At 34.9% G+C, this 27,465-nt stretch overlaps 1 protein-coding gene across 1 annotated transcript in view; it reads right to left on the bottom strand.

The window, feature by feature from the left end:
* The window catches only part of CTNNA3 (catenin alpha 3), a 1,506,614-nt gene that overhangs the window by 75,439 nt on the left and 1,403,710 nt on the right, over positions 1-27,465 (bottom strand). Inside the window, 2 exon segments of the mRNA XM_058544370.1 lie at positions 2,298-2,403; positions 4,381-4,395. Coding sequence (XP_058400353.1) covers positions 2,298-2,403; positions 4,381-4,395 — 121 coding nt within the window.

Here is a 27,465-nt window from a genome sequence, read left to right as displayed (position 1 = left end):
TGGGACAAGTAAGCTTACATTAGAGTTCTGGTTGTTTAAACAGGTTTTATAGTTCATCTCTTCCTAGCTATCTAATGGCAATGCCAGAGTAGTGAATTGTATGTGGTTAAACACAACAAACATCTATTCAAGGAAGCAAAGCAGGGAAGGATTCAAAAAAAAAAAAAGAGAAGAAAGTCCAGGCAGGCAGAAATAGAAGCCTGAATTAATCTGATTTTATCTTATTCTCTCTACATATGAACTTTGACTCTGAAACGTTATAGAATGAAACTAAATTGGTCTAACACCATACATACATATATCACAAGTCCATATTGGGTAGAATTGAAAATTGACTGATGTTTGACCTTCTGACACTCTAGTAAAAAACATACGAGAAAGAATCATAAAAATTTGGAAAATTTTTTTGAACTAATAGATTGTTCAAAAATAGAAAACAGCCAACGTTCTGGCAGACTTTTTTTCATAACATACGTGAACACTGTGAAAATCGCCTTGCTTATATTATTCATATGTATTCCACAATTTCAGATATTATTTTCTAAATTTTTTATGTTAATCTATCAAACAATATCAGAAGCACAGTCATAGATAATCTCCCCAGATGATCGCTGTAAGAGGCAGTTCCTTTATTCTCAATTTTGATTCTTCACAACCCTATTTGTTCAGAACAAAAGTAATTTATTTGAAACTACTCTATTGTACGAAGTGGCATGGCTGAACAGAGTCATCCATAATTCTTTATCAGTCAGTGACTGTTTCTTTACACTTCTCTTAAAATGTAAAAACTATCTCGAAGGGAGACGATACTTTTGTTTTCTCCCATGCATTTTAAATAATGCTAAAAAAATGGCATAATTTAATAAAGCTATGTTTTAAAAGTACCTACTGCAAAGTGATCTCATACAATTAAAGAAGAAGATCAAAATAAGAAAAAAACTTCAGTGACACAGTTATTTGAACTTTGAAAATTGTACATTCCAAAATAAACTGAAGCACACACACTGGTAGGAATTTAAAAAGTTATCAGTACATGCAAATCTGTCTGATGCATTACGGTTTCACTTATTCTACTATTATTTACTCTCTCATAAAAGTGAATGAAATAAAATTCTAAAATACAGAAAACCATAGGCGGATTTGGGCTTCAATCATTTATTCACATTAGATTTGAATTATATTAGGATAGAGTTTGTTTTTAACTGTAAATACTAAATACTAAAAATATCAATAAAATGTTTATAATGCTTAAAGCAGCAAAATACTGAAAATATATATATATTCAAGGAATGTTTTGAAATATTTGTTTCTGTTATTATTATTCCTTATTGTTTCTCTTCCCTTATATCCACATATCTACTAAGAGAAAGTTCATGTTTCAAAAAACAGAGGATAAAAAGAGTAAATAATAAGAAACAGCTCAATAAAGTTTCCCTCAGTAAAGTTTCCCTGAAAGTATACAACCAAGAAATAATATGGAATAGTTGCAAAGTCAAAAAGAAAAGTGCTTTTATCCCAAAGGGAGATAAATACGTATTATGAAGTTGAATAATGTAAAACCTGCAAAGGAATACTATATTTTGGTCTAAAATATTAATAGAATTTATTAACTAAAGAAACTGACAGATTTTTCAATTAAAGTTAGACAAAAGGTAACTCCAATAATGTAGTTGCGGCTTAGAAAATTGGAATAGAGATTTGAGAAATCTGAAGAAAGGAAACCAAGTGTTCAGAAACTTTTAGCTTCAGTCTCTATAAGGATTACACACTTTCCAAATTTTATATCTTCATTTTAGTATTCTACTAATTACTGTTTGTCTTGTAATTTTACATAGAATGCCAGACTATATTGTTGACACAGAAAACCTAACATAATAGAATTCTGAAAGGCATTGATGTTTGAAGAGTAAAAAATAAAAAATCTAAGATATTAAGGAAAAAATACTAACATTGGATATTATACCCAGTGAAAATAATTTGAGTACACTTGAAACTCAAAAAGCTGATATTTAAAGTAATCTGAATATATTTGAAGCTCAAACTATCTAAGAAATAATCAAGCCCTAAATAATAATAATAATAATGATAATAAAGCCCTAAGAAATAATTAAGTGTCCTTAGAATGAATTGTTCACTGCTTGTGTATTAATTATGCAATAAAATTAAAAAATAATTTAATAATAATTTAGGAAAAATTGATCCAATAGACTAAAAATCCAACTTTGTTCTAATCAAGGTCACACGGCAGAGAGCGATTAGCATGGACTTTTCACCAGGTCTATCTGTAGAGAACTCACCTGGTTGGCAATCTGCCGAGCCAGGACGTCCATCCTTGATCCTGATTCTGATATCATTTTAGCTGCATAGATCACTTCAGTTGTATGCTTCAGTGGTCCTTTGCCCCTTAAAGTAAAAGAATACATATTAGTTGCAGTGGTTCATGCTAAGATACACACAAACACACACACACAAAAGATTTGCACTCCAAAGTACTGGCCATTGGCTTTACATACTTCAATTTTGGATAGGCCCCAATTAGACCCCAGAATTAAATGAAAAATAAAAGAAGGCCTATTGTGTTAAGATTCGGGAACTACTGCCAAGGAAATGGGCTCCATCAGATCTTGGTTCCCTGGTGTTTTTTATAGTAAACCTCAGCCTAGAGATACTCTTGGTGGATGTAGATACCTCAAGGCAAAGGTATTTTTCTGATTCTAGGAAAAAACATGAGATTTTGGATATTACATATGTTCAACAGTGCATTTTGATCAGCAGTGTTACTTTTAATCTTTTTCTCTTTATTTCTTTTTACAGTCTTTCAGTTAGTTGCATTTTGTTTTTATCACATTATCTCCTGTCCACAATTAATTCATAGTAATATCACAGTAGTTGAGTATGAATCTGGAGTCACACTGCCTTGGACTGTTTCCCCAAAACAGTCCCTTCCTACTATTTCTGCTAGTCAAGCAAGATAAATACTCCCTCTGTGCCCTGTTTCCTTGGTAGTAATAGGAGCACCCAGCGTGTGGAGTCATTCTAAGCATGACCTGAGTTAATTCCCACAAAGTGCTCAGAACATTGCTTTAACCAAAGTAAGCATTCAGCAATACAAGTAGCGATTGCTGTGGTTGTTACTTTAAAATAATTTTGGTTCCTAATGCCATGGAATAAAAGTTCGGTTCATTTAGGGATTTTGCAAGGTAGATAAGAAGAAGGAAGTACACTTCTTACATTTTTGGAGTGGGATAGCATAAGGAGATGTTTTTCTATCTTCTCTTTCCTCGAAAATAAATGAATGATTGCTTGAATGAATGTAACTATTCCATACACCTAAAACCATTCCTCTCTTTATTTCCTTATGTCCAATTCCTAACCCTCTCTTGAGTGTCAACACAATGACAGTCCTAATTATTTGGTCTCTGTTCCTTGTCCCTAGAAGAGAATGGGACCCTGAAAGAATCGCTCACTAAAGCCATTGTTTTGAAGCTTTGAGAGGAGCAAGGAGAGTGAGGGAGGTGGGAAGGAGGAATAAGCTGGTCAGAGTGAGAAAAGGAAGATTTTGAGAGGCCAAAATACAATGAAGTTAGAAGAGAAGGGGAATTAAAACAACCTTTGTCCATGTCTTATTTACACCTTGGACTGATCTTGAGGGTAGATGCTCTAATGTTAAATCTGATAAGATTTGTTATCAGAAGAAAATCTCTGTTCACTAAGGAGAATATCACTATGCAGTAATAGAAGACAGGGGATTCATGCAAAACTACATGAGCAGAGTGTTCTATACCTGAAAACCTCAACACCAAAATGCTTGTGCCTCGTGCCAAAAAAGCCCTTCATTGTGCTATTTCCATGGTGCCTCTCAAATTCATTATAATCAGGTTTTCCCATAAAAATGGAAGAGCACATCTAACATAATGAAAACCTGGCCTCAAAAAATGGTTATGATCGCACTTCTCCTCTGTGAATCTGCTGCCACAGGTTGCTTTGTAATTTTTTAAAAAACCAACATTAATCATTATAATATTTGAGTTGCTCTTATCAAATTTACTTTATGTATCAGGCAGGACTAGATGTTATATACATGGTTATGTTGAAGAAAGGCATTGCATTTCATTATTTCTATGCATCTCCAGAGAAAGTTAAACGTAAATAAAGCTGTCTAAGCTCCTGAAAGGCAATGCATCAATTTTCAAGGTCTTAAACAACGGGCAAAAGGTTGTACCTAAGGAGAACAGCTAACACTCTCTTAACTTAAACAATAGACAAAGAGTTATACCCAAGGAATGCAGCTAATGTACCCTTCCCCTCAAATAATATATTTCCCCGTATAAAAACCCTGGACCGACAAAAGGGAGATTGCCTCTAGCTATAAATGCACACCTTGTTATGAGACCACTATCTTAAGCACATGTAGGATTTAAAAGGAACGATAATACATTATGACAGACCACAATTATTCTCTTCCTCATATTCCTAATTAAATGTATTGCCTGGCAAGCTTCCTACTGAGTGCCAAACAAAATACACATTTTACAAATGATTCCACATCATGCCAAGCTTCCAGGGGAAGCTGCAGTTACTGAAACTCTGATAAATTTTTAACATTCTCGGCCTGAAATGTGCTATGTAATGAAGGCTTTTTAAATTGGGAAATACATTCAAAGGTTGTTTGCTGCCTTCATTTTCATAATGGGTTCTCAGGATCTCCTGTCAGCAAATTGTGTCTTAAATCATTGAGTTTGGATCCGACAGAGCAAGATACCCAGAAGAGGAAGGTGTACACTTTGGAAATATTTTAAAGAAACCAGGGGTCGGAAATCTTTAATAAATAGTGGTTACAATAATAATCTTATCTATCTCCCCAAAAAGGAGGGCAGATTAAGCTCTGGAGCAGAGTCTGTTAATTAATCATTAAATTATATGTTAGAGCCTATAATGGGAAAGGCTGTAATACCCCAGCAATGTTGATGCCATATGGAAAATGTTATTAAGGCAAGTGAAAGGGATACTTTTAAAACTGAATTTATTGGTGCAACATAAACCTGTCAGTCATTTTTTGATGCTGCCCCAACCTTGCCTCTCATTCCTCTCCCAGTTCTCACCCCATTTCGGGCATCCACTCCTCCCTTCTTTCTCTGTTGATCAGTACAAGAAGTAAGAAGATGATACAGCTCATCAGTAACAGCTCAACTAACTAGGGATCTGAATAGAAAATATCAAATAGTTTCATGGACTTATTTTCTCTTTTTAGGGACAGAGAATATCTATGAAATGATTTGGTATTTTCTGTTACTAATTAAAAACAAAACAAAAGGTTTAATTATACATTTTGCACTTTGTAGCCCCTAAATCTTTGATAACACAGTATTGTTCCCCTTTTCAAGACTAAAAACTTTCCCATTCATCCTCCTTTCCTTTGGTATTTATATACCAATGTCCATGACATTGTGGTTCACTTAATAGATGAAAACAATGATAGTATATATTTTGTTCCATAATAGTATTTAACACATTTTTTACATGCTAGATACTATTCCATACACAAACTAATTTAACATTATAATAACCCTGTAAGTTTAGAATTATTATTATCCTTATCTCACAGATGAGGAAAGTAAGGAACAGAGATGTTAAATACATCTTCTATCAAGTTACACAGCCAGCAAGTATTGGAGATGGGATTTGAATTCAGGCAACCTGGCTATACAATCTGCTTTTAACGACTATCCTATACGGCTTCCAATAAAACAAACTCAGATAAAATTAAAATATTAATTTTAATTGTGAACTAGACTTATTGTGGTGATCATTTCACAATACATACAAATATCGAATCATTATGTTGTACACTTGAAACTAATATAATGTTATATGTCAATTATACCTCAATAAAGAAACAAAAAAAATAAAAAAGAGGAAAGAAGAAAATATTAGAAAGGTCTCCTTTGACATTGACGCGAGCTACAACGAATGTAATAGAGAGCAAAGGTGAAGGTTAGATTTTGGCGCTGGGTGGTTAGGAGGTCTACCAACAGTGACTCGCTCACGCACAGCAGCCTTAAAGAACACAGACTAAATCTGTGCCCCAATCCCAACAAAATAAAAATCTGCTACATGACACAGACTTTGAGAGTCATGGCAAACGGCTGAAATGGCACCAGGAGCCTGAAGTCCCGGGATTTCTTTCTTAAGATGTTATTACTTTCCTCTGTTACTCATCCTGGTACCCTTCCTTCCTCTCCCCCTCCCTGGATTCTAAACAAAAACCTCAAACTCAGCCATTACATAGGCCACGACAGATGGGAGATTGCACTTTGATGTTAATTTATAACACAACAAATAGAACTTTTATCTGAGAATCTTAGTATTTGACATGGTTATTTTATTTAATTCTAACACTCAAATGCAATGCTGTTATAAAGTAGAGTGAAATGACTATGGCCTTGGGGAATCCACCTTATCTGCATCCCAGCACTGTCACCTATTAGCCATGTAGCCGTGGGTAAGTGACAGCTGGTCTGATCTTATTTTCTCTTAATTAAAATAATGATTGCGATACTTGCCACATGGTAAGGATACATAATCACATATTTTACATATTATTTGGCACATGTTAGGTGCTCAGCAAATGTTAAATTTTTCTTTCCCTTATCCCTTTACGAATGATGGTATTTTATGAAAATTTACATTTTGACTTTTTTATATAAAAATTACAGTAATTGCCAGACAAAATGAACTGACTTGATTCAATTGAGTTTCTTCTTACACCTGCTGACAATATAACTCTATATAACCTTGTGCATTTTTTATAAGAAAAACTATACACAAAATATATACACCTATAAACTGTGTGTGTGTAGTCATTGTTGTTCAAGGTTGTTCTTTAACTCCTTATAAGGAGTTGATTTACAACTGGTGACAGACCTTTTTGGTAGTATAAACTTCCCAAGATAAATGATTTAGCTCTATAAGAGTATCATCAGAATTCTCTTATCTGTTATTCTGACATTAGATACAAAAGAAAAATGTAATTATCATGGAAGCACCCAAAGGGATGAAATAAAAAGAGGTATGCTAGACCTAAGCAAGGACACACTGTTCCTCTAATATTCAAACATGAAACTTTAATTAGGCTACTCTTTCCCTCTGGATGTTACGTTCTCTTGTAAAGTGTCATTCTCAAGTTTTGAGGACCCTATAGAAGTCCTTGAATAATCAGCAAGTAAATAATCAGCTAACAATCATCCTGAATAATTAGTATCCTGAGGAACCTTTGGGATTCCAGTCTATAAAAGGTGTCACCCCATGGATGAGAGAAAATATTGTCTGAGCATTGTATACACATTTTTTTTCATTTTTGCTCCTCTTGTTCCTCTTATTCAGAGTAGCCTAACTGCTAAAACAACATCATCAAAATATCCTAGTGGCTTAACCCAATTAAATTTATTTCTCTCTCACATCATCGTCAAGGTGGATTGTGGGGTGGTAGGCTATATACCACAAGCCATTTAAGAACTCAGGCTCCTTCTAGCTACCAGATAACCTATCCCCTAAAGCTTTCCAGCCCTCTGCTAGATTCATTGCTTCCAGGTAGCTGACACAGGAAATGAATGATGATCTCGTTGGAGATTTTAGGGATCAGGATAAGAATTGGAACACATCACTCCAACCCGTATTCCAGAATCCAGACACACAGATTCATGTAACTGCAAAAGAAGCTGGGAAATATATTCTATTTGGGCATAGGAATTAAAGAAAACAGGATTTTATGAACCCATAGTGGTTTCTCTGCACATACTCCCAGGGGTACTAAAATCCTATATTTTCCTTTTTCATTTTAGCAACAAAAGTCTGTGTTCCCTTTGAAGGGAATTTTGGATATCACCAAGTAGGCGGGAAAAACTGGGAAAATACCAAGGCTCTTCACTAATACAGCTGAAATTATAAGACATATACTCTGCCTGGGCAGAAGACCAAGTCTATTTTTTGTTTTGAAACTGTCACAATGTAGACGGTCTATTATTAAAAATAAAAATTACATAAGTTTTACTTTGTGCATAGTGATAATAGTCTTTCATGTTCAATGTTGTATTTGTTCATGAAACAAGGATAGGGCTTATTTTAGAAATCTTTTTGGGGATCAGCCTGGGGAGAATACTTTGAGTTAAGTTATTATTGGTATTATTATTGTTGCTGCTGTTGTTGTTATTGTTTGTGTGCATAGAGGGTGTGGGTAGGAAGTAGGGATTCCCTTCTACAATCCAAAAACTAGTTTTCTAACAAAAAAATCTGAGACATAAATCTTTTCTCTGTTCCTCAGCCCTCAAATTCTCTAATTCATCCTCTACCAGTTAGTGTTGTATCAAATCCTAGACAGATAATATCATTTAGAGAAGGATTTCATGGAGTACCCTAAGGATGAAAAACGCTAAACACCTAGGCAGAAGCAGAAGTAGAATTAGAACGAAGGATTTCTTTAGCAAAGTTTGTTTTTAAATTATAGGCAAAGAAGAGGTCAGTTACCCAGATTTTACTTTTGTCTTTAATAAAACAGACAACCTTCTCTAGTTCTTCCTAAGTGTGAAGATTTTACTATTTTTCTGTGTAACTTTTCTACTGAAAGCATACATAACAACAAACTTTTTCTGGGCTCCCTGTTCTAGGCACTGTTAAATTGACCAATTTTCTCACTCACTTCTCACACCTAGTATTGCTGCATAGTGTTGTGCAAGTTGTTCACTGCACAAATTTCAAGAGTTGCCATTCGTATCACGGATACTCCTATAATTGTGCATAGCACAACTTATGCTGCCTTACATGCTCATTATGTTCCTAGAATCTATTATCTTCACCCTATAAAAAAGAAAACCAAAGATTAGAAACTCAAAGTTCCCTAACTTTTCTCCAAAGTATGTGAATACTGGTTGGTCTCAATTTAAAAGCAAGGAGTTTACTCCTTGAAGTAGTACTTCAAGAGTCAATTAAAAAGAAGTCATGTGGGTGGAAGCATCATCATAGGTTTTCTGTCAGTATGCATCTTGAAGCACTGATAATTCAATGGATAGCTCTCAATCAGTGGAATGTTTCACACACTGCAAAGAAATAAACAAGCACAAGAGATGCCTAGAGATTGTTCTGAGTGGGATCTTATTAAAGCATCATTCTCTGTCTGTGTGATCAATCTCAAGGGTTATGAAATAAATAACCTCTTCTTTGATTGAATTTCTTTTATCAGCAACCTGACATTTATCTTTCTCTTTTCCATTTTTTTTTTTTTTTCCATTCTACTTGGGGCTGAAAGCAGATACATCTAAAGAAAAAGAAGATCGCAACTATTTTTTCCCTCTCAACTGAACTTTTTACTTTTGGTTCAGAGAGGGATGTAGCCTAGTGGTGGGGGTCCAGATCTACCATCAGAAGTTTTCTAGAACCAAAAATGAAGCCATTAATGTTCATTTGAGAACCCTAGCACTGATGAAAATTGTGGTATATAAGTAGTTTTGTCTAGTGACGTCAGCCCAATTTTTGACTAATTAAATAAGTTTTTTTAATGTCACATCTAAAGATCATACACATTTAAGAAACACTGCCACTCTCATCTACTCTTCCAATGGCAAGGAAATTCTCACATCTACCTAAAAGGGAAAACCAGAGTTGGTAGCTGGGTGGCTGCTGATTCTCACTGCTCCCTCTTACCCACAACTGGTGTCACTCTGGTATCAATTGTTCTCCTAATCCTTCTTCAGACAGAATCCTTGTATTAATTTCCCATTGCTGCTGGGAACAAATTCTCACAAACTCAGTGGCTTAAGACAACACAAATTTATTTTACAGTTCTGGAGGTCAGAAGTCCAAAATAAGTTTCACTAGGCTGAAGTAGAGGTGCGGGCAGGGCTGGTTCCTTCTGGAGGCTCTAAGAGGAGAATCCATTCCCTTGCCTCTTTCAGCTTCTAGCGGCTGCCTGTATCCCTTGGTTTGTGGCACTCTCCTCCATCTTCAAAGCATGTCAGTGCAATTGCTGCTTCTGTCACCCTATCAGCGGCCTTCTCCTCTCTGATTTCCTGTTCCTTCTTGTAAGGACCCCTGTGATTACATGGGACCCACCCTGATAATCCAGGATAATTTCCCCATCTCAATATCCCTAACGTATTCACATTTACAAAGTCCCTTTTGCCATAGAAGGTAACATTCATAGGGTCTGAGGATTAGAAGGTGGACGTCCTGCAGAGCCATTATTCAGTCTACCACAGTCCTCGAGAGGCACTACCAAGTAGTCAGACTTGGTCCCTACGAGGAGCTACTGGTTTTCCTGGACTTGGATCAAATCAGCTTGAACAAACTGAAAGAGCTCTGGTGGTTCCTTTCTCCAGCTTGTTATTTTTTTTTTATATGACCTGTATTATTCCAACCGCCAGGGAAAGTGTCAGGTTCTTGGTTCTTAATGGTTTGCTAGCTGTATGTTTCTTTACTTATAATTTAGATCGAAGAGTGAGGCCTGGGGAAATTGGGAGATCTGGGAAAACCAGAGTTACCTGGAGAGACACTTCGTGTGTCTGGTGTTGCTTTCCTTCCTCGTCCACCACACAGTAATTCAAGCATGCCTTTCTTTCCTCCTGGAGCTGCCCATGGAACACCACACAACTGCTGAAAACACATCAGACTCTAACATGGGGCAAGAGGAGGGGAGGAGTCCTATTCTGAGGGAGATGGGGAAAGTTTTTCAGGTGATTATTATATGTAGTTATTTCTTTTTTGAGACTTACAGGCTTTGAAAACTCTGGAACATGTTTTCATAAGACATTCAGAAACTATACTACTTAAAGGGGTCCTTTAGGGACATAATATCTAAAATCACTTAAGAAACCTCTTGGAAGCAATTGGTTACTGAAACTGTGAAATAAGGGATAAACTTCTCAGTGGTGGCTCACCAGACTCATAAGAATTGACACAGAAGTCCTTTTGTATCTTCCCTCAAGCATGGGAAACTAACCCCTCCAACACCCATTCCCTCATCCCCAACAAAAAAAGACTAAGTCGTTATTCATCGATACCTTCTCAGGACATAATGGGAAATCTGTACCCAGCACCAGTGTTTGAAAACAGGTCTTTTCTCTCCTTCTACACATGACTTCTCTGAGTGTGCACATTAATCAAAGCCAATGTACTGTAAATACAATTGCACTTTCTGACTGTGGGAGTCCCTCTTTTTCCTGTTGGCATTGGCCTCAGCATTAATCATGTACACAATTTCTCACGGAACTTGGGCATTTTTTCCAATTTCCCCTTAAACCGTCATGATATACTGGCTGCTCCTGCTCCTTTAATATCAGATCAAATATTATGGGCTCAGAAAATAATCATTTTCAATTTATGAAAATAATATAATTTAGCTCTTATTATTTAGCATTTAACCTTCTTAAAGCCTACATACCAATTCGCTTCTTACGCTGGTCAGGGCCCAATATTATCCTAAGGTCCAGTTGAAGAAACATACTGAGGTGAAGGGCCACTGACTTATCACAGTTAATAGATTGGGTGCAGAGGCGGTTCAAGGGTCTGGCTTGCCACCTGTATCCAGCTTTGTTGTTTCTGAGATGATAAAAACTGCCCATAGATCTTTGGCACGCCCTGCTTCCCCTGGTCTAGTTGGATATAGTTACCATTTATTAACTTTTAGGACACTATAAAGCCTACGATTTTCATTAAACAGATAGACTGTTTTATGCAGCCATTTTCCATGTTAATGCGTCACTATTTCTGCTCTCCATTGATTTACATGCTTTATTAAATTATTTTATTGTGCAATTACCCAACGCTGATTTTTTTAGAGTATGATTTTAAAATTTGAATGAAATAATCAGCTCTAGTTCAGACACACACGTTATTTTTTACTTTTTCCCCCGTCAGGCCTCACACCCAATTATTTGTTTAATGCTATGTGAGACAACATATTTAATGCCTCCTCTAATAAAAGAAGTGAAAGCAATATCATTACAAAACAGCCTCATGCCCAGCTGTGTGATCTACCCTCTTGTCTATATGTGCTGGCCTTTGCCTTAAAAATCTCTTGCCGTGGGATAAAATAGACTCATAACATACCTAGCTATTTGGATCTGCTTTTATATTAGATGACTCAGTCTGGAGGGTCACATGTGGCTATCAGACTGAACTATATTAAAACAACTATAACCTAGTTTAGAATTATGAGCTTAACGATTCATTTCTTATTCAACCAAAATTACAAAAGAAAGGCATAGAAAAGAAAGTTATGGTTAGATTTTCTTTCTTTCCTTTTTTTTTTTTTTTTTTCACTTTTTAGACTCTTTTGCTCTTTATTATGTGCGGTGCTTCGGTGCTGCTTTAGCAGTGTGCCTTGGGGCATAGTATCAGGATGTATTGGACCACAGGTCTCCTCTGCCCTTTTCTACAGGGAGTCTATTTCATTCAAAGTCTGCTAGTTCTCTTGTTCTGAAAATAGGCCTCAAACGTTTCCTGAAATTTTTTTGAAAATTTTAATGATGTCATGCGAGCATATTGAACTTGACTGAGAAGGCTGCCTTTCTCAACTGCCTAGAATTCCTTCCCAAACTCTAGTGGGTTTCTCTTTTTTAAAAAATATTCCTTGAAATGGCCTCCAATTAAGTGGGGTTATTTAGGAAGAAAAGACTAGGAAACAAGAAAATTGATGGTCATATGATAAGGATGGTTACTCTGAATAAAATCCAAATTTGTAGCTCTCAAGAAGAAGCTCATAGAATTCATTTCTATAGCTTACACTCTGGTGCTGAATAAGTTTTCTTTTTTTTCCCCAATGGGAAAAAATGATATTTTCCCAGAGGCTAAAATCATTAAGATTGTGACTGTTTCATGGGATCAGTTCCAAGAAGGCTAATACGCTAACGCCAGGAGCTGGTATTCTGAAGACATTTCCTTTTCACATTGAACTTCTGAGGCTTTAAATAGCAAAACATTCATAGTTTTAGTGAAATAGGCTGCTTTGGGGCCTTTATTCAGCCTGCTCTGTCAAGCATAGAATGAGATAATGTGTTTTACCTTCATCCTCTACATTTGTATATTTGTTAACATTACATGTGTACTATTGTGATAATAAATTACGTATATTATAAAACATTTATAGAAATATAAATTGTAAAGAGATCAATTAAAGAGGAAGGAAACTATTTTAAATATTTTGCTAATGATAATGTCATTAAAACCTATCTCAAGACACATATTCCCTTGACAAGAAATTTAACATGAGTATTGGAGAATGTAAATCCTTAGTTCAAGCAGTCTTCTTGATAATTCATTTTATTGGCCCAGTTCTAGTCAGTTTTGATTAGATCATCATTGATTTTACTTTGTAATGTGGCTGACCAATATCTCCTTCTAGGAATAAAGAGAATTGTCAACTCTGACATCTTGTTCTTTGTTTGGGCTTCTCTTTAATTATCCTCAATCCAAATTTTTTTTTCTGAAAATTTAAAAACAACAGATCCTATTTAATGAAGGTTAGCTTAGTTAAAACTATAAAGTATAATTCACAAATCCAGTTAACCAAGCACACATTAATTGTGATACGTTAAAAGTTCTTGAGCAAGTGAAGGCCCCATAATCAATCCTTCCAAGCTGTAGAACTCTCTTGTCTGGGATATGCAGTAAAGAAGAGTACCAGTGTCAATCATATATCAAATACTGGTAAAAATACAATTGTTATATTTTTGATAACAAACACAAATAAAATTTCAAATATTTTCTTTTTACTCTCCAATAGACTATCCCACAGTTCCACTTTGGAGATTACTATTTAAAGGCATAGCTCAAATGGTATCTTTTCCAGAAAGTCTTTCCTGTTGCCCCCAACAGGAAATACATATTTGGTTCCTCTGAACATTCCTACCATCTTACCTCTACCTCTTTTGAGATTGTAACTCCTTTCTGCCTTAGAGTTACGCATATACATGTCTTAGCTTTTGAACTAGACTCTAAGCTTATTGGGGGAATGGCAAATGAATGATTCATGCTTGAGTTTCCCAGAGCATCTGGAAGCAGGGAGAGCATGGGAAGAACAGCCGTGAACTTATATTTCATAATTCTTCCAAAAATGCATGTTTCAAGAGATAAGTTAATCAAGTCCCTTACTCTAGTGCAAATAAACTTCATGGTTTTGACTTTTATTTTGTATTCTTGCCTCTATTAGGTATTATCAAACAATAGATTACTAGAAGGCATGAAAGAGAAGAGCTAGAAATTAGAAAAAGGTATTTTTCTTTTAAAAATAAATGTCTAATTCACAATGGATAATCATTTTTGAATAACTGAAATTAGGTAACGGATGATTATCCTAAAATACGTTTTTATTTTAAATTTTTAAAATATGCATGCCTGTACCTTCAAAATATTATACTCATCTATAATATATCTTCCTTTTCTAAATTAGTTCAAAATAGAAACTATAAAAGACAATAAGGACATGTTTTTATTCCTCCTTATTTTAGATACTAGATATTGGAGACGGAAGCATTATGTAAGTTAAAGAACAACTAAAAATAGCTTAGTATTATGAGCACAGATGCTATAGTAAAGACAACAGGAATTATTTTGGGGAGACTTTTAGAGCAGCAAAGAACTAAAGGTGAAAGGTGAATTCAAACTGAAAACCAGAAAACATTATTACATATATGAAAAAATAAAGTCCAAGGAACAAAAGAGCAACTTATTTTTAAACATAGCTACTATTTCTAGAAACTTGACAAATACTTGAAGGGCTGGGAATTGTAGGTTCTGGTCTGTCTTCTGAGTTGAGCTTGGGAGTCCGTTATACTTTTCCACATACTTAGATGGTTCCCAAGAATCTCCAAAGTGATATAAATGATTCAATTTTTTTCAAAGGTTATGTTCCCATCATTAAGCTATGCTCTAATAACTAACTGTGAGGAAAGTGTGCAGGCCAGGCTGGTGGAATTGCAGAGGTATTAGCTGGGCTAAATTGGACAAAAGTAAAGGGCAATCAAGTCATTTGCATTGTTGCTTATGCTGAGGATTCTGAAGGCTGTACTCCACTACCAGAAGAGCGCCTCCTGCTAGACTCTGTCTCTTGGAAACAAAATTTCACATCAACCACCTGAGAAGAGATTCTTAGTATGCACAAGCACATATTCCTGCTACTGTTTCTATTTTAACAATGAATAAGTATATGACATACTGTCTCTGGCAATTGGATTTAACCATTTGCATGGGATGAAACTTTGTCTTGGCTAATCCTGTGTTGGATTGAAACACATCCCTACCTCATCTGTGACCTCATATAGCCTATTGTTTTGAAATGGATGAAGCCTCAATTTAGGGATCTCAGCCTACCCGGTCACCATGGGTGCCACTCTCAAATCCCCATCAAACACAATTATTTTCTCTCTTGCTGGTTCTACTCCCTTTTCTCTGCTTCTCTCTTGGTCATACCCTCTCCCTGCAATCTCACCATATATATTTTATCTTCTCCTTCTCTTCCTTCTCTCTCTCTTATTGTTGCTTTCTCTTTTATTCTTTGCCTCTTCTCTTTCTCTTCTACTTTTCCTCTTCTGTTCCTCTGCTAGTTAAAACTGAAGATAATTGTTAGTCTTACATGTGGGTTAAACAGATTGCTGACTCTTGGTTTCACAGAAGTTTTAATGTTACCCGTAATAGTGAGTTTCAACTGTATGGCATTTTATAAACTAAAAAGCACTTTCCTACAGATTATTTAATTTCGACATACAGAATAAACCTGCAGTAGAGGAAAGACAGAGATTATCAGCCCCAGTTACAAAAGAAAATACTGATGCTCATATAAGTTAGTGGCTCAATCAACTTTATACATTCAAGAATTGGCAGAGCAGGGGGTCAATTAAACCTGGTACTTCTGATTCTTCCCCTATGCTGATACTATCTCAGGTTGCCAGTTTCTTTTATTCTCTTTGGGGTCAAAACAAACACAGCCCCTCATTGTCCTGTCTTTAATCATAAAAGATTCTAGTTTTCTAAGACCCTTTAGGAAAAGCTATTTCACTTCCATGAAGAGTGTTAACTATAACTCATACATTTAACAAACAATTATTGATTATTGGTTATGTGTGAGGTGCTTTGCTAGAAACATGATAGAAACATGAATAAAGCAAGGTCCCTGATCTCTGTAACATAGGATGACTGGAGGGAAATGTCACTTTACTGGAAAGACCATTTGGGCAAAGACTGTCTTCTCTATTATATCTTAGGTTTCATGGATGCGAAAGTAGAAAGCAGTTCATTCAGACATCCATTTATTCCCGAATTTATTCATTAAATATAACTATTGTGCATTTTAATTATAGATCAGGATTTTCCCTAGGCATTTGCATCCTTGAAGCTTGAAATCTATAGAGAATACAGTAAAATTAAGATACAAACATGTAAAAAAATAAATAAGATAGTTTCAGATGGTAATAGTAGTAAGATGAAAATAAAACCTAGTAATATGATAAAATACTTGGTTGAGGCAGAGGAGAATGTTAGTTGAAGGAGAAAATAATTAATGTATGTACCAAATTTGGAACCAACAGGAGAAGGCATATAATAACAACAATTGAATGTGGATAAAAAAAAGATACAACTTTTACATCTCAAAGTCCAGCTGGAGAATGATCCACAGAATATTTCCAAAGGAGCTAATTTCTTTCTTCAATAAGTACTATAAACCGTACATAATGACATTAAAGGATAAAACTAAGTAAAATGAGACAAGTGAATGAAAAATAGCTAATCAGAGTGGACACGAATCATGATACTTTATAATCACAAATGCCTTTGAACTATACAATTATAGAAACTAATAGTTGAATGGGAACTTGATGGCCAATTATTCTGAGTTCTTTTAACTGTGGAAATAATTTCTACAACCTCCACTACTAATAGTTATCTAATTTCTGACTGCATGTTTCCACACTGGGGGCCCATAACTCCATAGGATAGGTTTCTTTTTGTTGGATTGACAGCTTTAACTCTTAGCTATTTTTTTTAATTGAACAAAAATCTGCTAAATTCCTCACATTGCTCCTAGCTTTGCCCTCTGGAGCACCACAGAATCATGTGCTACAAGAATGAAGGTTTAGATTTAGACATTTAGCATGTTTGTTAAGACAGCATTGTATTTTCTGGAAAACACATTCTAGAATACTGAGGAAGAAAAAGGACATTTTAAAAATTAAACACAGTAAACAAGCAAAGAGGAAGAAGGAAAAAAAACCTTTTTTTACATGAAAGTGGCAACTAATGAGGCTGCTTTATTAGACCCAAACTAGGGAGAAAGAAAAGAAAGAAGTGGAAAAATATCTGATGCTATAGTCAAGATTTAAGCAGATCTGGAGAAGCACGTGTGGTACAGCGTTCTTATCAAAACTCGTCTCCACTACAAAGAGAAGACAACATGAAATGTGGGAAGAACAAATTGAGCCCTCTCAGATAATTAGAGCGACCAGCAGCAGCTAATACAGGGAGAAATTTTAGAAGACTTAAGGCCAAGTTTCTATGAAGAACTAAGGTGACAGAATTGACATTGTGCAAAATAAGCTGTGGAAGTCTGGTGGCTTTATGGAAAGGGAGGGCGGGAGGAAGAGAGAAGAGGATAGAGGAAGAGAAACACTAACTTTTGTATTTCAACCTCCAGTTAGAAGTAAATTTATCGTAAGATGATATTTGAGCTTCAACACAGAACTGGATGTTTTAGCACTTCACCATGATTATGTAAAAAATGTCTGTTAATAAATGGAAATAGGTATAAATTTCAGTGTCATAATCAATTTGAAACATTCACTATAGTTAATTTTCCATCACCTGAAAGTAAATATATTGCTCTGTTCTCTATAAATAAAGCTTTGTCTCCCTACAAAAAACTTTCAGGCTATGTTCAGCCTTGTGTAGCACCTACAACATTTCTTCCTCAGTTGTTTATTTTGACTACTATCCTTGGATTTTTCTGCTACTTCATTTAACAACTTGTTTTTGTCTCTGCCAAAATTGATGCTGTTAAATCAGGAATCTGGATGCCCATGCCAGTTTGCTGCAATCTTGGGGGGTGGGATGGGGACAGTCACCACTTAGAAACAGTCACTACTTAACCTAAGTATCAGATTTATCATCTTTAAAATGGAGATAGTAATGTCGGTCCTGCCCATCTCATGGAATAATTTCTACACTTAAATGGGTTAGTGCATACGGAAGTATTTTGTGTACTTCAAATTCCTGTAGAGATATATGAATGCTATTAATATCTGCATATGATGTTGGAATTACTTGAGAAAAATACTTCAATAATCTGACAAAGTTAACTAGTAGACACTCCCCTAAACTGATACTTGCCTAAACATCACATAAATATGCACGGGAAATGTTCCATATTTGGAGTTGTATTGAGAAAAATAAACATATTTATATAATAAAATACCCCCTCAGCTCAACTGCAGATAGATACTTTTTTTGTTTTTTTTTTGGTGAAGAAGATTGGCACTGAGCTAACATCTGTGCCAGTCTTCCTCTATTTTGTATGTGGGTTGCCACTACAGCACGGCTTGATGAATGGTGTATAGGTCTGTGCCCAGGATCCAAACCCATGAAACCCAGGCCACAGAAGCAGAGCATGTGAACTTAACCACTATGCCATGGGGCTGGCCCCACTTTTTTTGATTGTATCCATGCATTTGTTTCTTTGATAACATACATTGCTTATTTATTAAATTTATTCAAATAATCAATATTTCTTTACACATTCTATTTATCTATATTATTTTCATAAAATGTGCTCCTAGAGAAAGAGAATATATTAATTTCAATCGTTTAGTACACTATAGAAACCATTGTATTGAGTGGACCAGGGTTCAATGAATAAGCCTTTTGTGAAAAACTGTAAGTCTATGTAACTTACATATATGATAATCAATTAAAATTACATGTACTAGATCTCAACAACCACAAATTTCAAAAAAGTGGTCCTAAGTTATGTAACATACGTATACGTGTGTGTATTTTATACACACACATAAGTACCTTGTTAATGTACTTTTAACTAAAGATTTCAAATATTTGCTCAATAAACTTTGATTTCAACAAAAACCTTTTAATCATTTAAAATAAAAAACACATTTCTACTGAGAGAAATTATTTCGGCAATTGAATTTTAGTAAAACAAATAAGGTAAGGTCATGAAATTTAATTTAGGCATCACATAGTAGAGGAATATGACCAAAATTTTAAAATTTACATTTTGGGTTAGCTGTGTTTCTAGAACATCTGTTATGCTGTTATGACAGGTGTTTATTAATATGGATGTCTAATCAAATCTCTTGGTTGCTAATAGCTTGGCAATTCAACATCTAAACATTGTCTAAATCCTTGACTATATGTTGAAACTGTGGATAATTGATTCAAGGCTGTTACCCTTGACTAGATTAAAAAATTAAAACCTGTCCTGTGTACTTTCCTTTAGAATCCCAATATTTTCATGAAATTTCTAAAACATTTCAGTAATGAGAACTTGTGAAGGAATAAAAGCCTTCTATAAGCCAAGATGCATCTTGATTCAAATTTCTTTAGGTCCTCTATTTTACAAATACAAATAAAATTATTTTTAATGCCCTGGGCTGGGAGTGAGTTCACAGAGGGGGAGCAACAAAGTAATACAGTTGTAATATATGTATATATATATACACATATATATATATATGGAGAGAGAGAGAGAGAAAGACATACAGAAAATCCTTTTGGGTACATGCAAGCTCATATTTTCAAATTAAATTTTATTAAAATTACTAAATAAGTTCTGAGTAGTAGAGGTCAACAAGAAGCAATTTGGTGGCCCTCAGCAATTTTGTTGAGTAACTTCAATAGATGGCATTTACGTCTTAGATCTTGAGCTGGAATTTCTTTTTGAATATGCGAGGACATGACACAAATCTCAAGGAAATTTCCATGGTATTAAATAGAAATCCTTGCAAGTCTGAAACTTAATTATAGATTCTGAAAGCTTAGAATTTATTTCCTTCTGGCACACTTTACTTCTATCACTTCTATGAGGATGTTTGTCTTTTTATCTATAATGGTTGGATAAGTGTTTTTGGTCCAGTATCAGCACTGTCCAATAGAACTTTCTGCAATAATGGACATGTTCTCTATGCTATCTAATATGGTAACCACTAGGGGCCAGCCCTGGGGCATAGCAGTTAAGTGCGTGCGCTCCGTTGCTGGCTGCCCCGGGTTCGGTTCCCGGGGCACACATCGATGGATGCACCGCTTGTCAGGCCATGCTGTGGTGGTGTCCCACATAAAGTGGAGGAAGATGGGCACAGATGTTAGCCCAGGGCCGGTCTTCCTCAGCAAAAAAGGAGGAGGGTTGGCATGGATGTTAGCTCAGAGCTGATCTTCCTCACAAAAAAATAAATAAAAATAGACTTAAAAAATTATATATGGTAACCACTAGAAATATGTGGCTGTTGAGCATTTGAAATGTGTCTTGTACAACTAAGAAACTGAATTTTTAATTGTATTAGTTTTAATTAATTTATACTTATTTAAATAACCACACTTGGCTAGGAGCCACTGTATGGGACAGTGCAGGTCTAAATCATACTATATGACTTTCTGATTTAATAAATTTGCTTCATTGGAGTTCAGAATAATGATTAAATTACTTGCATAGATACTTGGGCTAGAATTCTTTGATTTTTTTTTTCTCTATGAGAAGGAAAACAGTATCAGCATCTAAGAGACCAGTGATCTTTCTGGACATTGTTTGCTGTGGTAGAAATGAAGCCATGACAGCAACAGACATAGTTCATTAGAGTGTGAATATATTCAGAATCTTTTCCACATGACCTAGATCAGAACAAACTATGGCTTATAAGCCAAGTTTAGCCCACCACTTCTTTTAGTAAATAAAACTTTATTGGAACACAGCCGCACCCATCTATTTATGGGTTCTCTATGACTACTTGTGTGCTACAACAGCACAGTCGAGTAGCTATGACTGAGACCATATGACCTGTAAAGCCTAAAATATTTAGTACCTGGCTGTTTATGGAAAAAGTTTGCCAACCCCTGACCTAGATGAATGGTTGTGTGATAAATGTTAGGATAAAGGCTCTTTTATGGAGAAGTAGACTTTTCTCAGTTCATTCACCATATATAATATATAATACATGATAAATGATATATTATGTTTATATGTAATGTATTATATATAATATAATCTATACTGTTATATATTAATATATACATCATAATATACACGGCAATTTAGCAAGTGAGGACTAAAATCTCACGTACACATATAATTAAATATTCAACAAATAAAACTCCATCTGTTTTCATCCAATTTCATGGTAAATTTGATGCGCAAGCATCCATTTATAGCATATGTTTTCTAATTTAAGTAAAACAGGTGAGCTATTATGCCTCATCTAGAATCTTGGTGATCAGAGAGTATTAGAGCTAGAGTGGAACATAAAAGTTCATTCAAAACTCATTGTAAAGATAACAGCCTAAGAAGTTGTGAGATGCCTAAGGACACACAGAGATAATAGCCAGTTAATCAGTGCTTACTTTTTGAGACACATCTATTGATATAACCACCCAGTTAGGCTTATATGCTATGCAGAATTCAGAAACATAGTACTTTAGTTGCTCAGGATACAGCCTGGGAGGGAAACCCTGTGCATCGTCACTGTGGCTGTGTTATGTATGACATATGCCCTCATCTCAATCCAACACGGAGAGATAGTCTTCAATTTAGATACCCGTGTTGGTTTCTGTAGTCTATGTTTCATGCCATCAGCTGATATCAGGGGGACACAGAGGAGAACAGCATGTGCAAGGGAACACTAATGGTCTATCACTTAATGATTGGAAACAATGGACAAAAATCACAAATGACCTATCTATCCCAGAGGATAGACTCTAACTGCTTAATTTAAGCATGTGGATTTTAGCCTTTATTTTACCCATAGTAATTTTTGAGTTGTTCTGAAGACTTATTCCAAAATAGAAATAACCTGATTTGGATTACATTATAATTGTCTAAAAAATAAGTCTAATTTCATTGGGATTTGTTTAAAGAATTCATTCTTTCATAGGAGAAATCCTTAAATTAAAATTTACTTTCCGAGCTCAGTAGAACTGGAACTTACTTTTCTGTCTTTATACAGGAAATGTATCATAAAACAGAAAAGCTTCTACTCAAAGATAATCTGCAATATTTGTTTGGTATAAATTTTAAGGTAAAATACAATGACATTACTTTCATAAGGGTCTTTCATTAAAATCACCATATAGGTTTCTGGAAAGTGTCAAAGAAAGCAGTTATAATTCAAATTAATGCATAATGACAGAAATGGGTATTTCAAATTCTGCACTGGTAGTCTTTAACCTTAACTAGAAAAATCTTCACTTACCAGATACTTAAAAGAAAATTAATGTCTCAACTAAGTACTGTTTCTCTCTTCTTTCAGTCTAACAGTATAGATCTTGGGTTTATAATACAATTAAAGTGTACAATACAATCTGAACTGTATAGATGCCTGAACTACATTCTTCTTTTTCAGCAATGTGTATGGATTTAGACCTTTGGATTGTGGAATGTGGAGGTACTAAAAAGCAGAATCAACCAGTCATTTCAACTACATCACATTGTACAACCAAGAATATTTTAGAATATGCTTCTTGCACTTTTCTGAAGCATTGTTCTTATTCCACTGTGGTGCCTTATAAGTCCTAGGAAATCAGTGAAAAGGGAGGTAAAGATGACAAAAAAAATACTTATTTCCATATTTTATTATTCCAAAGTTAGCTCTGACCACAGCAGCCAATGGAGAGGTTCCAAGTAAAGCCCTGGATAGCCAGTAGTAAGTACTATAAGTAGCAAGACTTAAAACATTACCTCTGGCATGTCTGTTGGAAGAGATAACTAAAGCTCTCCATGGATTCTTTAACTTATTTATATCACCAGCTGAAATATTGAAGGAATTTTATTTGAACTGAAGCAAAGGTAAAGTAAAATCACTGCAGGTGGTGCTATACCTCTGAAAATTTGGCTAACTTTACATCTCGACGATGAGTTGATGAATTAGTACTAGTGACTTTCAGAGGCTAAAGAACCTCTGAACTTCTTATGTATGAACAAGAGTCAGTTTGGAGCATCCCAAATATCCCTTAATCATGGTGCCAAACAGAACAATTGTTAACTGATAAGATGCTATGCATTGAATTTCTGGTTTGACAACTGAGAAAATGGGTTTTGTTTTTGGTGGTAGTTCTGAATGACATATTTATAAATATTGGGTTTAGAGTATATTAATGGGTTGTTTTGGACTAATTCTCTGAAGAATAATTCATTTTCTCCTAAAGATATACATGATTTGTCCTCATATCCTATAAGGCCTCCTTTATCTTTGTTGAACTGATATTATCATGGTGAGATATATGAAAGCACTTGTGCTTGGGACATAACAATCCTTCATATCATCTTAACTCCTTGACCACAAGAGAGGATGACTGGTCCCACAGAGATCTTTTCAAGTCTACCTCAGAAGCAAGCATGCATGATCCAATATCTGTCACATTATACACAACTTACAAAAGACATACATACCCATGGTCCTGAGGTCCAAGTGCTTATCTAACTCTATTTTGGGAGATAATGTTAACTCAAACACACACACATACACTCACTTTTTTATTGGTTGACAAAGAATGAGTGCAGAAGTGTTCAGTATGTACACTATCCTATTCTGAATCAGCAGAAGTATTTTTATTTACTGCTTTTTAGTTCAGTTTTATTCAGTAAAGCACTACACTACTCAATATGCTTTTGAAAGTTGCACATAAACTATCATATATAAGTATTGATATTATCCAGGTGAACAATGTGAAATCTTTAGAAATTTTTTTTTCTAATATATGTTTAGTATTATTTTGAAAGAAAATAATCAGTCACCCACAGATGAACATTCAAATTGCTTAATTAGCACAATTATGACATCTATTTTACAAAAGTCATTCTTTATGGGCTCTCACAACTCATATAGAGCAATTATATCACAATATGCTTTACTTATTACACAATCAACACTTCTGTTTTGTGTGAAATGTCACATTAAATCTAAAGCCCTGAAGTGCAATGGCCTTCAGAGAGATATCAACCATTTCTCAAACCATTCACTTTAGAAAGGTTATTGAATTTTTAAAAATAGGAATTATCTTCCTTACCTATAAAATAAGATGATTAGACAAGATAATCTTACAGGACCTTCCAGCTCTTAGATCTTATAATTGTATGCCTTTTTCTCTTTCAATAAATAATTCGTCAGAATTAAATAGCCTATATCTTTAGTTTAAAAGAAAAAAGAATATTTTGTAGTGATAATCATATTTATATTTATAGTGAGAAATATTTATTTCCTATATTAGTTATAAAGCAAATGTGTTTTCATTTTCAGCTATCTTAAACTGGTTAGGAAGACAGCCACACAGATGATCGACCATATGGCATTAATAAATATATAACCAAGACAGACATGAAACATTTTATATTTTAACCAAACTGCTAAGATAACTCATGAAAATGTCATATATTACCTATTTAGCTGAGAGTTTTATTGCAGAGAAATTGTCTCACAATTAACAATTAACAGAGGACCAACCATTCTATTTTATGATTACTTCTCAAACAAATTACGGAAGATGAATAACCTTTCATCCACGTTCAGTTACAGTCTCATACAATTATATATGTGGGAATATACAAATATCTATAATTATATAAAAATGACAATTGGCTCTATGGGTAGTATTTACACAGAAGGTGCAATAGGAAACAAAATCCTTATAACTAATACATACAATTTTTAGGTAGATCAATAATTTTCAAACTGTCTTCCATTGAGGTGCCTCAGTGTCCAAGGACACGGAGAGTAGAAGTGGAGAACCAAAAAAAAGCCAAAGTGGAAGGCCCCACACCTCCTACTACAGCATCCTTTATTTCATCTCCTTTTGTTTGTATTTGTATGGTGTAATTATGTCTACGATTTTGATGTTTAAAAAGATCCCAATGTTTTAGAAAATTTTTTTTAAAATTTTTGCCAGCAAAACACTTTAATACTATAGTAAATGATCTAACTAAACACTAGACTATAGAAAAAAAAATAGGAGTAAAAAGAGAGCCAAGGAGAAATGGACATTTAAAGAAAAGAAACAGGTATAATAACTATATTTAAAAATTTGTTAGTATAATTTGATGTTACTGTACCTCCCATGTCTATAAAATAAATAAAGTGAGATAGGAATGTTGATTACTTTGTTATATGTCTGCCTGGAAATGGAAATATTTTAGCATAATTAGTCCATTAGTATTTTAGTGTTTCCTCTATTTTATCTCTGCAGTATTGTAATTAATGTAAAATTACATTCACTATAGCTCTGAGACCAATTTATTTTCCTCACAGGAATTACAATGTAAATAGATCGAGTTATCCAACCCAGTAGATTTCGAAGAATTCAAAATTTCATAAAGGACAAGACATTTACTTCAAACTTTTCTTTCCTCCATTGCAAAATATCAGCAGCAAAGTAGTGGAACGTGATTTTATGTATTTCAATTGTGTCAATTAAAAATGGCAAGGACACCAAAATAAACAAACAAATTTAAGGCTTATAAAACCAATTTTTATTTGGAAGAGGGTCACAGTCTGCACATATCTATCCCGAAGGGCTAAGTGCAAAATTGTAGGAGTGTAGACTTGAGCTGGAAGAAAATGGACGGAGGTTTGGTCAAGTGGAAAGGAGAGAAGGGCTGGCACGTACTAGTTACTGAGTTGCTCCAGGAAAAGGCATCTAATTTGACCAGAACAGAGAATCTCCAGAGCAGAGTGTTGGACAAAGAAATAGGAGAGTAGGTAAGGACCAGATCTGGAAAGCCTGAATGCTGACAGGTTTAGGACACCTCTATTCTTGACGTTCTTCAATCAAAACTAAGCATGTGTGCAGAGGAAAGAAGCTGTAGAAAATATTTAAGCAGCATTAATTTCTCTTCCACTGTGGCTCTGATGCTCAAAGAGCAATGGCTGGCCCCGGGGATGATTTGCCAATTGATGGAGTCTTTCGGATGCTCTCAGGAGTGTTGCCCCTAAGCCTAAACACTTGATGATGATCTGAATTTTACTCATGGTTGATCACTGCTTCCTTCTTGACCCTCTGCTTGACCAACAACACCTCATAAATGTCTCTCTTCTCTGCTCATTCATCTTCACTTTCTTAAATATTTTTATGGATGTGAGCTATCTCTCTACTTGTCATAGACATTACTTAAGGATAGAAAGTCTGGTTTACATATTCTTTTGCATTCCCTGAAACGCCAAATATAAAGATTGTGCATGCTCAAACACTGCCAATAATTAGTCTGATTATATCAAACCTACTGAATGAATTTAAGAGGCTGAATTTATCTGCTCACTTGGTAACGATGGAAAATCAGTGTTACTAAGGAAAAATGTGGGGCCCATTTCTTATAAGAGGATTACCAAACTGGAGGAAATTGTAACAATTATCTACAGGCAATTTGTGTTTGACATTATTTTGTATAACTTAAAATGTGAATTATTGCCCTAAGTACTCATAATTGTACCTTGAAAAGAGTTTACATTAAAACTAACTTGAGGTATTTGTAAATAGCAATATGTTGAAAACAAGCATTGAACTTTGGCAGAATCCTTACTCACTGATTCACTCATATTTCCATTATTTATAAGATGCTGATTGGACTCTACTCTAAAAGAGACTCTAAATATGGTACTCCACAAGAGCTCCAATTTAGTGGAGACCAAACAACATATATTCACAGAACTCTCAGATTCTGAAGATTTAATATTTGATAAACTACAATATTAGTGACCAAAATCGAGAAAGAAAAATAAAATAATACTAAACAAAACTAAAAAAAACTAAAAATATTGTTAGTTTGATTGAATGAATATTTCAACTAACATATCCTTTTTTTCTCAAAATAATCTTGAAATTCTATATACAGTATCTTTGCTACGCTTTTTTTGTGTGTGTGAGGAGATCAGCCCTGTGCTAACATCTGCCAATCCTCCTCTTTTTTTTTTGCTGAGGAAGACTGGCCCTGGGCTAACATCCGTGCCCATCTTCCTTCACTTTATATGGGATGCCACCACAGCATGGCTTGCCAAGCAGTGCGTTGGTACGGGCCCAGGATCCAAATCGGTGAACCCTAGGCCACCGCAGCGGAGCGTGCGCACTTAACAGCTTGCACCACGGGGCCAGCCCCTTTGCTATGTTTTCTGTTTGATGATGTCTTTCATAAAGGTAAGGAGTTAATTTTTTGTTGTTGTTTTTTTTTTTGGTGAGGAAGATTAGCCCTGAGCTAACATCTGTTGCCAAGCCTCCTCCTTT

This window comes from Diceros bicornis, chromosome 6 (assembly GCF_020826845.1).
Source record: "Diceros bicornis minor isolate mBicDic1 chromosome 6, mDicBic1.mat.cur, whole genome shotgun sequence".
Classification (NCBI taxonomy): domain Eukaryota; kingdom Metazoa; phylum Chordata; class Mammalia; order Perissodactyla; family Rhinocerotidae; genus Diceros; species Diceros bicornis.
This window is presented reverse-complemented; position numbering and strand designations above follow the sequence as displayed.